Genomic DNA, 13895 nt, shown 5'->3' with positions numbered 1-13895 from the left:
CAAAACAAACAAAAACCTCACAAAGAAAGAAAGAAAGATGACTCCTAATCACTAAGTATGCTGCATGGTTCTACATCAGATACAGCAGTTAAGAAAGGGACCAAATCAGAAATAAAGAAAATCACAAACCCTAATACTAGTGAAAATTCCAAAATAGTGGAGGTGGGTGGAAAGAAAGTAGTATTTCTAGACAACTACTACAGTAGAAACATTCAAAATATTTAGAAAGGGTGTTAACAACCGGGGTTATATTCACAAAGAATCCAAAATCTGCTCGTGTCTCAAGGCAGCATTTTTTGCAGAAGGCAAGAATAAGCAAGCAAGGACTAACAACACAGAAAATAGCAGAAGTCATAAGGATCCAGAACAGAGAGCTATGACTGTCACAGACAGTAAAAATGACCATACAGGGAATATTGATGAAATGGAGGTCTGCACCACAAAACACAATACTCTCCCCATTTCTTAAAAATAACATCAAACCACCCTCTCTTTTTGTTCATAGCAGCCAGGAGGATGAAGAGATGAAAACTGCTGACTGGGAAAAGATCCCACAGATTAAGAAGCGAGACAAAAGACTGTTCCAATGGGGGGAAAAAAAACCAAAACACAACAAAAAACCAAAAAGGGGACCAAAAAAAAAAGTTTAATAAACAGTACTTTCTCCTGCTGCTAATGTAATCAACAACACACAAGCTTTTCTGCAAAAGGACAGTAAGAATTTCTACGTAGTCAACATGGATTTATGACACTATGATCTCTCATTTCCCATTGTGATTGTGGATGTTGAGAGAAGTGATAACAGCAAAGGCAATCTCAGATGGCAAAAGTACTCTACAAAGTTACAAAATGTTGTAATATCCTGAATGACCAATTCAGCTCTCTGATGCAGCTTCAGTCAGAGAAGAGTCAGATCTACTGGCAGGCTCCGAAGCCAAGGAAGAACATTCCCACAATCATTTCTTCTCTCAGGCTTTCCTCACCTGAATGAAGGGCTTTCTGATGCAATGCTGCTCTTTTTACTTTCAGGGTTCAAGATGCCTGAACATCCTTGTGAAAGAAAAGTCCCTTGAAAAGTGCTATATTCATAGGTACTATGCTTTGATGAGCTTCTCCTAAGGCCTATATAGACCATGAATCTGTGGAATGAAATCCCCCTACAGAGAACAGTCAAGGTAGTCCTCTAAAAATCAGGAAGAGATATGCCACTTACAATATTCTTTAGCTAATTCACATACAGTACCTAGAAGACAGACAAGGAAACAGTTTGTGATGCAGAAAATTATTTGACATTTTGCTACTCTCATTTCCCAGTTCAGAAAAAGAGCCCAGAGATATATCTAGCAGATATTTCTGGAGTCACATGGCTTCAAGCCACAACAAATAGTGTATATGCCCCCCTCTTTGTCAAGCACTGTAGGCACCTAAGATGATGATCCAAGACAGGAAATAGATCTCTTGCAGGATGAGGACAGCTTGAAAGCATTTACCAAGGTCCAATAAAGAAAAATCAAATTAGAGTGGTGAGAAAAAGCGGCAGAGAGGAACAACACAACAAAACCACTGTTTTCTCCCCAATCTCAAAGAAAAAAAAAAAAAAAAGAGAAATTTCGTCCCTACTCTCTTTCCAAAGCACACGAAGAAGGAGAAACTAGAAACAAGATCTTTAGAAGGGCTTAACAGTTTAAGGCATTAAAAAATGAAGTAATCCTTACAAAACATACTCCAGCTCAAATAAGTACCTCAAAGTAACTGAAGGTCATATGGTAAATACCTCTTGGGAGAGATGCATCCCAAGTGCATCCTACAGATATGCATTTGAATTAAATAAATTTCTTTTGAGCCAAGTGTCTGGGATACGAGAAGTTTCTGTAGCTAAAAAGTGTATGTAAAACACATTCCATTCTCCAAAACGAAGATCTTATTTTTTTATTACGTGCAGTTCCTTGACTGAAGGAAAAGTTGCATACCTTATTCTTTTCTACAAAATTGGAAAATCCAGGACACAAACTCTGTTGCTGCACTTCCTGGGCTTTCTGATACAATGGACACAATCCAGCATTCTTCTGTTTACGTGAACACTACTTACCATTTCTGAGCACAAGTTGTGCTCTTTAGGATTCAAGAGGCCTGAAAATCCTTAATGCAATAATCATGGATAATTGCCCTGAAGCTAAATATCTTATCTGGAGATCTCCTTGTTTTCCATTATGGCAACAAGCACCTCAAGTTCCCATTACAGATTTTAGGGCAATATAGCCCGTTTTGCAGACTGCTACCAGTGCAGAGCCACCCTGAAGCCGTCACTCAAAACAACTCAAAAGAAGATACCTGGAATGTAGAGTCAAACCTCAAAAGAATCTCTGTAGAGGTGCTCTGAATCACCTACGGGTCAAGTAAGGACCAACTGGCCAACTACAATAGAAACTCTCAATCAGACCTGTAATATTTTTAATCCATGTTGGGTCAAGATGACTGTCATGCACTACAGTTAATCCTCCACAGACGAGGCATTAATAACTGTCAATATCCAAGATTTGGCAGGAGTACTTCTGGTGTATTTACACAAAGACAACACTTGGGATTAGTCAGCTGTTCAGACAGAAACACTGGCACTCTAATCTTTCTATAGTATACCAGATTACCGGTATTCAAATATTTAAGTTTGCAGCTTATGCTGAGGGCACTGATCATTTACTATGATAATGAGCTATTTTTGATGCTTCGAATATCTCCTCATGCATACAGATATCTCCAGGACATCGCCTTCTGTTTCATTAGAAGAAGCGCAGTAGTTCGATGTGCTCTACTGTTGCACATTCTCAGTACTTTCTCTAACCCACAGCCAGACTGCTGCATGGCACAGAACCTGAAGTTTGTCATCTTTACCTTTACTTGCCGGTATAACGAACTATAATGATCCAATCTCAGGGTGGAGATGAAACATGAATCAGTGTAGCCATAATCTACTTTTACAGGAAATGAGTTTCTCACAAAGCAAGTGGAGCAGTAATGCAATTTTTCACTACTTGCTCATTCAAATAGCAAAAGTGGTCCCATAGGGCTAGAGGCTTCGCATTGTACATGCTTGTCAGTGTCACTATTTTCTCAGAACCTTCAAATGAATAGCATCTCTCCTCGGTACTTACATCACTTGAGTTTTTCAAATTGCTCTTTAACTTCCTTAATAAGTCTTCAATTTCTATTAAGGCCACATTCTGATTTCCTGTGAAGAGTGCCAGTGGAAAATTACATTTCCCCATTATCTTCTATAGTTAACAACTGACGGAAAACATTGAAAACTTCTTTGTTCTTTTACCATGCTTTTAATTTTGATCTCCATGCAACTTAAGTGTAGCCACCACATCCTCTTGCTTCCACTGTACTTCCCGTTGCATTTAAACTGGAAGGTTTTTTCCCCTATCATCTGTTTCTTTCCCTTAGGTATTTTTGTTTTGGTGGCACTTCGTGTTTTACCACAGTAGCTCAACCATAAGAACTGTACTTATTTTACTCTATTTAGCTTGGGAGGGTAGCAGCGAAATCAAACCTTCCTTCAAATTTAGCATTCTTCAATACTTGCAGTTGGTATTCTTCTTAGCGTTTTGTCTATTTATGTATAGATTGGTTAAAATATGGAATTATAAACCTAAGACCGTTTCAGTTTGTCACTAAGAGGCTCCAAAATCACTCTGACAATTACCGTACATGCAGGCGTTGCTGTTATTCAATGAAGTTTAGTCATTCACACATGAGCTACCACTAGTGAACAGCTACCCTCATCAAAACATGCAACTGGAGAAACAAATACATGCTGCCTTTTTTTTTTTTTTTTTTTTTTAAATTACAACCAGAGTCCCACGAGCTAGTATCAGTTTGTCAAAAGTCAACAACAGCAAGAGATTCTTAGGTTCCTTTCATACTTTTACATACCTCATCCTTTTGTTTTTTTGTCACTTCTTTATAATATATTCCTAGAATTACACTGATAATTTTCAAATCACTACAGTCCATTTCACAGACGTCATCTTTCCATTAAATCTTCTGATAATATATGTAAGACTCAAAAAACGAAGTCAAAAGATTTATCACTTGATGTCATATTATGCTTCAAAAATGCACTTTAAAGGCAGCATTAACATCTATCACTGAAAAATAACTTTCCAAACACAAATCAAGACTGAATTACAACACTGTGCAAACACACTGGCATCCAATTGTTTATGAAATATTTCAAACATGAATCTAAATGACTATAGTCAATTTCTGCAGCAACTGTAGGTTAAAGATCTAGTTTCTGAATTACTATTTTAAACCTACTTAAAACCTGAAAGGCGTATCCCATCCAAGCAAATTTTTACATGTTACAGTGACGTATCTGCATCTCCCTCTACTCTGAGACACGATCTAATATTTGGTACTATTAATCTCTGAAAAAGATATCCCTAATTGAAATTGTACTCCAAATCTACAAGTACTTCCAGACTGTTTTTCAGGAGGTTATTATCTTAAAATAGATCACCATAAATCAAGTAGCAAATCTTCTTTTCTCTGGCTAACTTTATTTTTCTCAATAGCATGAAAACTTAACACCCTACTTTTTGAAAACATGTTTCTTATTTTTTGTGATTTCCTGTCTCGACCATCTCACAGTTTTTTAAACAATACCCAGTATTTAATTTGGTGATGAGAACAAAAGTGACCATCCTCCACTCTTTATGAAGGTCTCTATTTCAATACAGCAATCATTATTTACAACATAAAACCAAGCCTATATTTTCCTTCCTCTACTTAGAGATATTCATTGCCAACTTAGTCTGAGGTGCAAGCTTTTCACTTTTTCCTGAAGTTCTCAGCTATTCTGTCATCCATGGCCAACAAGCACTTTCTGTGCTGCCAAGCAACACTTAACCAGCACATCGATTTTAATCAGCCTTCCACAAACCCAGACTGCATGTGAAGGTTTGAAAATATAAATTAATTCCATTTATCTCTTGAAAAAAATAATTAAAAAAAAATCTAGCCTTCCCCTTTGGTTCAACTTTCCTATTGCCACAGATGTGAACATATCCCATTCAATTAATTCAAAACATCTGGTTTGATGACATGTTGTTGTTCTTTGTCATAATTAATCCATAGGCTCTCTCCTGCTATAATGAATAAAACCAGTTACTTGTTCTTGCCTCTCCTACTCAGGATAGGAGAGTTTCCAACAAAACAAAAGTAGGATTCTGCTCACATCTGTCACTGATGCAAAGCTTCTTCACAGTCTGGTCCCTTAAGTAAGGCTGCACTCTCTCTTATGGGCATTTATGGTTATAATGAAGTCTAGATTTTTTTCTTAAGATACTATAATTAAGTACTTTCACAAAACCTATATCCAATCCACAAATCACATCTTTGTTTTGATGCTTAGAAAGCATCTACTGACAATAATCCAATGGGCTTACTAAATTTGCTGCTTACAGTGAATTAATTATGCATCAACATTACATCCTACGTTTTTACTTCTGGTTGACATTTTCACTATTGCAGTCTTGCATATTATTTAATCTCTGTGCAGTCTTATTACAATGTTTGCTCATATTTGTAGATGTATACAATTCTTTAGACATAGTCTCCTTAAACAAAGTATCTTTAAACACTGATTTTATGCAATTTAACAACATTATATAATAACTCCAAGTTATTTTTTAATCTCAAAAATTCACACAAGTGGTGGAGGAGTATGACACATTATTTATATTAACATTTTACAAATGTTTAGAGTACAGGAAGGTCTCCAGCCTTAAAAAAGAGCTGTACTTACTAGTTTTGCTTGCTGTGCGTTTACTGGATCACCATACTGCAGTAAAGCTTGAAACTGATTATTCTTTGTGAATGTGATTATCTTCAATACAGCACCAAACTTAGAGAATATCTGCCAAAAACATTGTAAAGTTTTACACATGAGTTCCTCCAAATCATACCTCAAGGTAAAATGAAATTTGGCCTACCTGATGAAGAACATCCAGGGTTACCGGATAGTACATATTGTCAATAATTATTCTAAGTACCGGACTCTGAGCTGGAGTCACTGCACTCTCACTAACAGTGGTCCCGCTAATGGGAGCGTTTGTTGCCTGCACAGCCGTCACTGCCTGAAGAACAGCTTGGGCCCGCTTAAAAAAAGAAAAAAAAAAATAGAAGACATGTTTTTTAATATTTCAAGATAGCTAGAAATTAATTAGCAGTATTAATATAATTAAATTTAGAAACATAAAGTAGTCCACTTATTTAAAACTCAGAACTATAGACATAACACAACGTTAAGTGCAATGCAGTCCGACTCTGTGAGAGGAGACAATAAAAATGAACACATCAATTAATCCTCATGTCACAGTAAGGAGGGGCTTCAAAGGCACCATTATCAATCTTCCTAGTAGCAAGCTTATTGTTCTACTAGTAAGGATAAAGAAAGTAAGGATTTTGTAGGTTTCAAAACTCTTTACAGACTTTTTTCCTTTCCTTTAATAAAAAAAAAAAAAAAACAACAAAAAAAATCAACCAACAAAAAAAACCAAGCGTACAGAAACCAGAAGTATTTATCCTGTTTTTCAAGAGAGTATATTATAGTTAACATTTCACTGCTATTTGAATTATGCAGAAGGCTCTGATAGGAAGGGATAATGCTAAACTAACACTTCTACGCTTCTTAGCTTTAACACAATGAAATAATACACAAGACTGACTGACAAGTGTCAGAGTGTACTATCCACAGAGGGGGGTAAACAAACTGGTGTCTGTTATACACCCTCTTTCACAAAAACAAAATCCTCTCCATGTGTGGGGACTTTTTTGGTTTTTAAACACAAGCAGGGTTTTAGAAATTCAAAGGTAACCACATGATGACATCACAAGAACACACATCTATGTAACTACTTCCACTGCCAAAACAGACAGTATCAGAAAGATTAGATGCCTTTTTCTGAGAAAAAGTGCAGAAAAAAGGGGTTCCATTTAATACTTTCATTACAGTAGCCTTATGAAGCAAAACAATACAAAACAGAGACAAGTGAGCATGCCAGGTAAAAATAACCACCACCATATTAACGCATACTGCATATTTTAAAGGTATTAGAGCCACTACACAATTTCATGTCTCACAACTTACATGATACTCCTCATACTGAAACGAATCAATGAGTAAAGAATGTGGGGGAAAAAGAAAAGACCTGGTGAACACTAGTTGGGAAAACGAAATTTACCTCTACATTTAACATTAATTACTGTAACTCCGTAAAAACATCTTTTGATAACAACACATTTTTTTTTTCCCCTAATGTATGAAATACACAACTTTCAAGCTGGCCAGATATTTGGCTGAGTTGCATAATTACTTCCTACTCCTTCTGTAAGCACAGAAGCACATAGCAATTAAAACTCACTCCTTAAAGTGACAGGAAAAGTTTAGATTGTATTACTTTAAGAACCAAAACTTGTGAAGTCAATTTTATCATATGACCCTTGTTAGCACTATCCAGCTATGCTTATAGATCATATTCCATTCCACTAAAGTTAATGTGAATACATGAAGGAACACAGGACTTAACATTGGCAAATAAGGATAAAATCTGTAAATTATGACAGTGAGTATTTTGTCGAGCAAGTTCAAAATAACATTTAGTATCATAATCAAATAGACACTTTTGAAGACATGAGTAGTAAGTAAAGCTTTTTTCTTATTTTTGCAAAATTGAAATTAATTTTAAAAGATCATCTACACCATTCAGAAAGTGTAACATTTATAAATGCTGCAGTGTCTGTGCAGAGACTAAACCCATGCATTTATGACAGGCTAATGATTAAAGAGAATTACAGTTACAGAGGTCATTCTATTCTCAATTCTTCTGAGTCTAGATACTGTATGAAACAAGGTAAGAGATGTTTGTTTAAAATCTGAGTTTAAATGCTCCTCTCAGTGTTTTGATGTCTCACAGGAAAAGGATTTTCACAGAATTATAAAACTAAGATGAAAACTTAAATGGCCCCTTTTGAATGTTTATTCAGAGCCAACTCATTCTGAGTACATAACTAAAAATAACCTTGGAAGCTACTATTATTGAGAAATTCAGAATAGCATAGCTTAATGGAACTTTTCCTACTTTCATTATTTCTAAAGGCCTGGCTGTTTAAAGAACCCCTTGGTTAAATACATTTTTTGCTATCTTCTTTATAACTAAGATACCTGCACCTTTCTCCAATTTTTTTATCCTATCTTTCCAGTTACATGTACTAGCATCCTGACTTCCTCACCTCTTCCTGCTTGAACATTCAGAAAAAGACAATGTCAAAATTAATTTGGCTGAATGAGAAAGCTTTCAAATACAGATTAAAAATTTAAGTTTTCAGTATCAAAGGAAAAAAAAAGGGCAGACTACAGGCAATATCTGCACCACCTTTATTTTTCCTTACAGAAAAAAGAATATCCAACCATCCTGTGTTTTATAGAATGCCTCATACTAGTTACAGAATACTTACTGCCAAGAACCCATTTAAATTATTTCATTCTACATTAAAGAAACAGAGGCCTGAAAGACTGGGACTATGTTAAACTTGGGTATAAATGCACACAGTGGCATAAAAGCTGCTGAAAAGTCAGCACATCCTGTATGTCGAAAAGGTGGACGTGTGAAGTGCAAAAACAGAATCACCACAGAAGCCAGAGGACAACGTAAAAGAAAGCTTAAGGGAGTATGTCCATTCACTACATGTGCAGAAGAATTCATCCTCTATTCTCTTTTTTCAGAAGTAAATGAAGGTATTTATTTTTCTTTATAACTGACATTTTTGGGGATGGGGGAGGGGGGGATCTCAAATTTTAAGAAGTACCTTTAGCAGACAAATATCAAAAGATTCTAAGGAACTGGAATGTTTAGAAAGAGCAACAGGAAAATCAACACTATGCTTGATCTGAACCAAGATGTCTTTCAAGAGACCATCCTGAAACTGTTTTTAAAAGGTAACAGATATAATTTTAGTATTTCCATACCTTACTTAAGACAGGACACAAGCAACAGAAACTATAACTTGGTACTTACACTGCCTTTTATAACATCAAAAAGAAAACATAAGAAATTAACTTTAAAATAATCATCTGACTTGTGGTAAATTGATGTCTCGTTTCTCCCCCTGTAATTTGTATGAAATGATCACCGCATTACTTTTGCTAATTTTCCTGTTCTACTAAAACCAGACGTATCTATATTTATTGTGAAATAGGTTCTGCAGAGGCAAGAGCAAAACATTTTTTTTATTATTAAGTATATTTGTCTCTACAGTGATCATTAAGGTATTCTTCTCCAGAACACCAGACCACATAAGCTGAGGTTACCAGTGCTACCAGAATGATCATTCAAAGCACTGAAACGTAGGCATTGGCATTAGTCATTATCACTAGGGAAATTCAAATTGGCATTAGAATCTCAGGTGTCAGAATAAGAAAGTTACTTTGTTCATCCTACAGTCTCTAAACTAAGATGAAAACTTATTTTGTGAAAAAAAAAATTAAAGTTAAAAGACACTTCAGAATCTCTTTACATTAAGGAAACATTAAGAAAATTCATTGTAACGGAAAGATCACACAGAAAGCAAATCCCCCTCACTGTCACAAAATGGAATGATCATAGGTAAGACTACAGTAGTGTTAAAATGTTGACAAAACCAAATGATTTAAACATATGCCACATGAGCCAAGAACACAGGCCATGCCTCATTTTCTACTGTCTGCATTTGTAATATGACATAACAGGAAATATACCTGGTTAAGCGTGTTATCAGTCTTTAGTTCTTTATGATTGGAATACTGGATATAGATAGGTTGGTTACGAAGATGAGGTGTCACAGCAGAGTAGTAATTAACCATAGTGATAGCTGCTTCTTCTGTAGCAAGTTCCAAAAATGCCTGTAATGAAACAGTCAATTTTTACTATTTACAAAGTAGATAATCTTCGTATTAGCAGCATATAAAAAAAAACCCAAACACTTAAAGGATTTGATGACACATTTTAACAAGTGCCAGTCTTCAGAAGATGTCATTGTCTACATACCAATTTTATTTGCTAAGCTACTTCATCTCCAAAAATTCATCTGTGAAGATGCAGGACTAAATATTTCTCTTATAGATAACTTTCTGCTTTATGTAGCTGCCAAACATTCCCTGTTCCCCCCACCCCCCCCCAATTCACTAAAAGACAGCATACCTTCATAAAAAAAATTAAAGGAACAAAGGCACTTTTTTTTTTTTAATACTTACTTTTACATGGCTTATTTCAATAGCATTTTAACAGCATATTTTAAAATTGGACAGTAAGCATACTAAAAAAAAAAAAAAAAATCAAAAGCAGCAAATTACCTGATTTTTCCCTTTCAGCATCAGGATGTTGGTTACCTTACCAAAAGGTAAACCTAAAGCAATAACTTCTGTTTCTGTCACTTCCCCAGGCAATTTCCTGATATGAAGAACACGAGAAGGAGCCCCATCCATTTTATCGTCACCTTTGAATTTCTTGTTGTCATTACCATTGGCTGAAAGACATATTCAGACTCTATTTGAAAAGTTTACTGATATCATTAGTGCTTTATTTAAAAAATGCCTTTCATTATAATTATGAGATAATTTATAAGTAAGCCATCTATTAGTTTGATCTAAATAAAATTCAAGGGTTCAGAACAAATTCCGAAGAGACGAATGTTACATAGTTTCATGAAAGGTGGACTGTTCAAGACCAACTCAATAGGCCTTTGTGATAACTCATTTTCTAAACAAGACAAAAACCACAGCAAATCCTTTTCATCTCACTTTCAGTGAAGTATCCCATATAATACCATGTAATAATTACGACTCAGATGAGCTTGCATAAGAACTCTAAAGTATGTAAAAAAAACAATTAGAGGTTACCCAGAATTTTTTTGAAAGGAGAAAAATGGTGGTGAAAGGAGAAAAATGGTGGTGAACTAGCAGAGCTCCTAAAAGAAAGTTTTAATGATTGTTTGCACTAAGGAACCAGACACAAAAAGTAGAAAAGTACCAAAGCAAGAGAGGAAGCATTACTAATGCTGAGAAGGATCACACTGGAGAAAGGGGATGACCCAGAGGACTGACACCACAGAAGTCTGATGAAATCCACAGCCTCAGAATTTAAGGACCAAGTACAAAAATGTCCATTATGAACTACGAGCTCACCCACAGAAAAGGAAAAACCAAGTAATAAACATGATGCAGCCAACATGGATAGGAGGAAGAAGGAAAAGAAAAAATAATAAAAAAGCACCAGACAAGATTTTCCTATCAGAAAAAGGGAAGCATGAACATCATTGTACAAAGCACCAGGAAGATACTATTTGAAATATTGTCTAGAATTCTTGTACAGAATTCCAGCAAAATTTCAGCTCAAGTTATTTTTCTTGAACATATGCAATAAAGAGCAAGCCAGTTGGATGGAAGAAGTCTTGCTTTGGAAAGAAGGCCAGAAAATAATTATTTACTGTGGTTAAAAGGTAGTACAACTACTGCCTACAAATATATCAGTGGAGTAAACATGAGAAAGAGTCAAGAGCTAAAGAACAACATTGTCATAAGATATATGGGTATTAATGAATCAATCAATGCTAGAAATCAGAATGCATTTAGATATGAGAGAAGCAAGCATTAAGACTTCCTTTTCTTCTACTTCTGGCTATAAAATGTACAGGTCTGTGTGGCTATTCAACCTCCAATTTCATGTTAGAAGAGCAGTTCAATAGCTATCTGTATTTCCAAAAAGCACACAAATTGTGACTAGATGAAAAAATAATTGTAATTGTTAGGATTCAAATTCATGCGTTGAGGGTTTATACCAAATAGGATTTAAAAAAAAAGAAAATTATGAACAAGACTACTTTTATTTACTGACTATAAAAGTAGAAACAATAAATTGAGGCAGGGAATGATCAGTAAGAAGTATTTATATATATGTTAAATCCTCCAAAAGCCCCATCTTTGTAAGAAAGTTGACAGCTGTGATTTCCAGACGAAAGAATAAAGAAGTCCTCAATTATCACTCAGCTGTAACTACAGAATCTAATTCTGAATTTGTGCCAGGAAAGTCATTGACACCTAATCTGATTCCCTGCATAACAGTATTGCATTAATTTATGACTGACTTGAGCACAGAAAGTTTTGCTAAGGGTATACCTAAATCATAACCAAGAATTCAAGTTCTTAACTCAGTTTGCCTAAACCAAACCAACTTATTCAAGATTAAAAACACAGAATGAAACAGACCCTTATTTTTACAAGTCAAGAACATCCACGCTCCAGATCTGGATTTGAAACACCAAACCAGGTATGACATTTAAGTACCTTTTCGATGCTATCAGGAAAACTGGCAAACTCAGGGGTCTCTGACCAAACCTGTGAACACACTTTTTACTTTTTCCAAGAATAATGTCATTCTTCATACGTCCATTAAAGGAACTGATGGAAAAAGCATAAATGTATACAGTAGAACTGTTTCCATCACTCCCTTCTATCTTCTTCTAACAGCTAAACCTCTTCAATCTAAATTGAAGGAATTGACCTTCCACTTCAGCTATCTATATTTGGATTTAGCTAAATTTACAATTCAAGATACTCTCTTAGTTAAAAATAGTATGCCTCAGAGGCAGGTCACCCCTTAACTCACTCCCCCCAACCCCTCCAACACCCACCCCCCCCTCCCCCCCCAAAAGAAATTCCAGGACTGAGCTTTTTAAAAGGTACTTACACTGTGGAACACATTCTAAGTCTCTTCCAGCTTACTACAGCAGACAAAACAACAAAAAACTAATGGCATTGGAACTGGTAAAAATTCAGCTTGGAGTATCTCGAACTGACATTGTTAGAAGGGGTCAAATCCATGTAATAGTATGTATTTTATTTTGGTCTGCTGCACAGAAGGACAAATTTTGATGAAACACAGAAGAGCAAAATTCTAAAAATACACACTGAACGAGAACCTGAAGTCCATCCCTAGTCTACACAAGGCTCTAACCTATATCATTCTGGCAAACATGGCAAGACTGGGCTTCCAGGTAGCTGGATTTCACGTGTTCAAATTGCACAACACAGCATTTTATCTTCAAAGCGACAGACAACCAAAGTTTATGAAAAAGTACTTTTATTTTTCATCGGAAGCTCATTACACAACACTCTTTCCTAGTTCTCAATTTGTATCTCTACAAAGAACTAGAAGAAAACACTGTAAAGTGTGACAGGCTTAATGTATTACAAACAACACATTACAAACTCGCAAAGAATAAAAGAATTACGGTAACATTAAAACTAGATTTCCAAAGCCTTTCATATTTAAACTTTCTAAATAACTTGAATTCCTTACAAGTTTCAAAAACTAAATATGAAATATTAATAAGAAATGAAAAAGTGAAAATAAAGTTTTTAAACTAAAAGATTTTCTGAAACTGATAAGAAACCTCTGGTTTTATTACATCACCAGAAAACTATATATCATGACTGCTAAGATTAGTACTTACACAACTGTTTTGTCTGTTGCGTGACTATCAACACATAATTTTGACATATTAACTTTTCCACAACATAATGTCCAAGAATTTTTTTTTTTTTTTTAACCTAAAGCTTGTATTTGGGTTAGGCTTTAGGTAATCCCACTGTTACTAGTAAAAGTACCACTGTCAGCATATAATCACTCACATATATGTATTTGCAAAGAAACGTTCCTCTAATAATTATTGTGTTACCTGAATAAATTGTTTTTCCATCTGTTAGCATTGCTATCTAATATTTGCATTTTAGTTTTTCAACTTTTGCTGTAGTAGATTTAAAGAGCAAGTTTAAAATATTTTGTTGTAATATATTT

At 35.1% G+C, this 13895-nt stretch overlaps 1 protein-coding gene across 6 annotated transcripts in view; it reads right to left on the bottom strand.

Annotated features, from left to right (window-relative positions):
- The window catches only part of PTBP2 (polypyrimidine tract binding protein 2), a 53251-nt gene that overhangs the window by 15450 nt on the left and 23906 nt on the right, over positions 1-13895 (bottom strand). For all 6 annotated transcript variants that reach the window (XM_074832557.1, XM_074832558.1, XM_074832559.1 and 3 more), the window contains 4 exons: positions 10394-10566; positions 9800-9943; positions 5997-6161; positions 5810-5920 (listed from right to left, as the gene is read on the bottom strand). In XM_074832557.1, the coding sequence (XP_074688658.1) occupies positions 5810-5920; positions 5997-6161; positions 9800-9943; positions 10394-10566 (593 nt within the window). The remainder of the gene's footprint in view (positions 1-5809; positions 5921-5996; positions 6162-9799; positions 9944-10393; positions 10567-13895) is intronic.

Source organism: Strix aluco, chromosome 8, assembly GCF_031877795.1.
Source record: "Strix aluco isolate bStrAlu1 chromosome 8, bStrAlu1.hap1, whole genome shotgun sequence".
Lineage (NCBI taxonomy): Eukaryota > Metazoa > Chordata > Aves > Strigiformes > Strigidae > Strix > Strix aluco.
The sequence above is the reverse complement of the archived record's forward strand: the minus strand, read 5'-3'. Positions and strand labels throughout refer to the sequence as shown.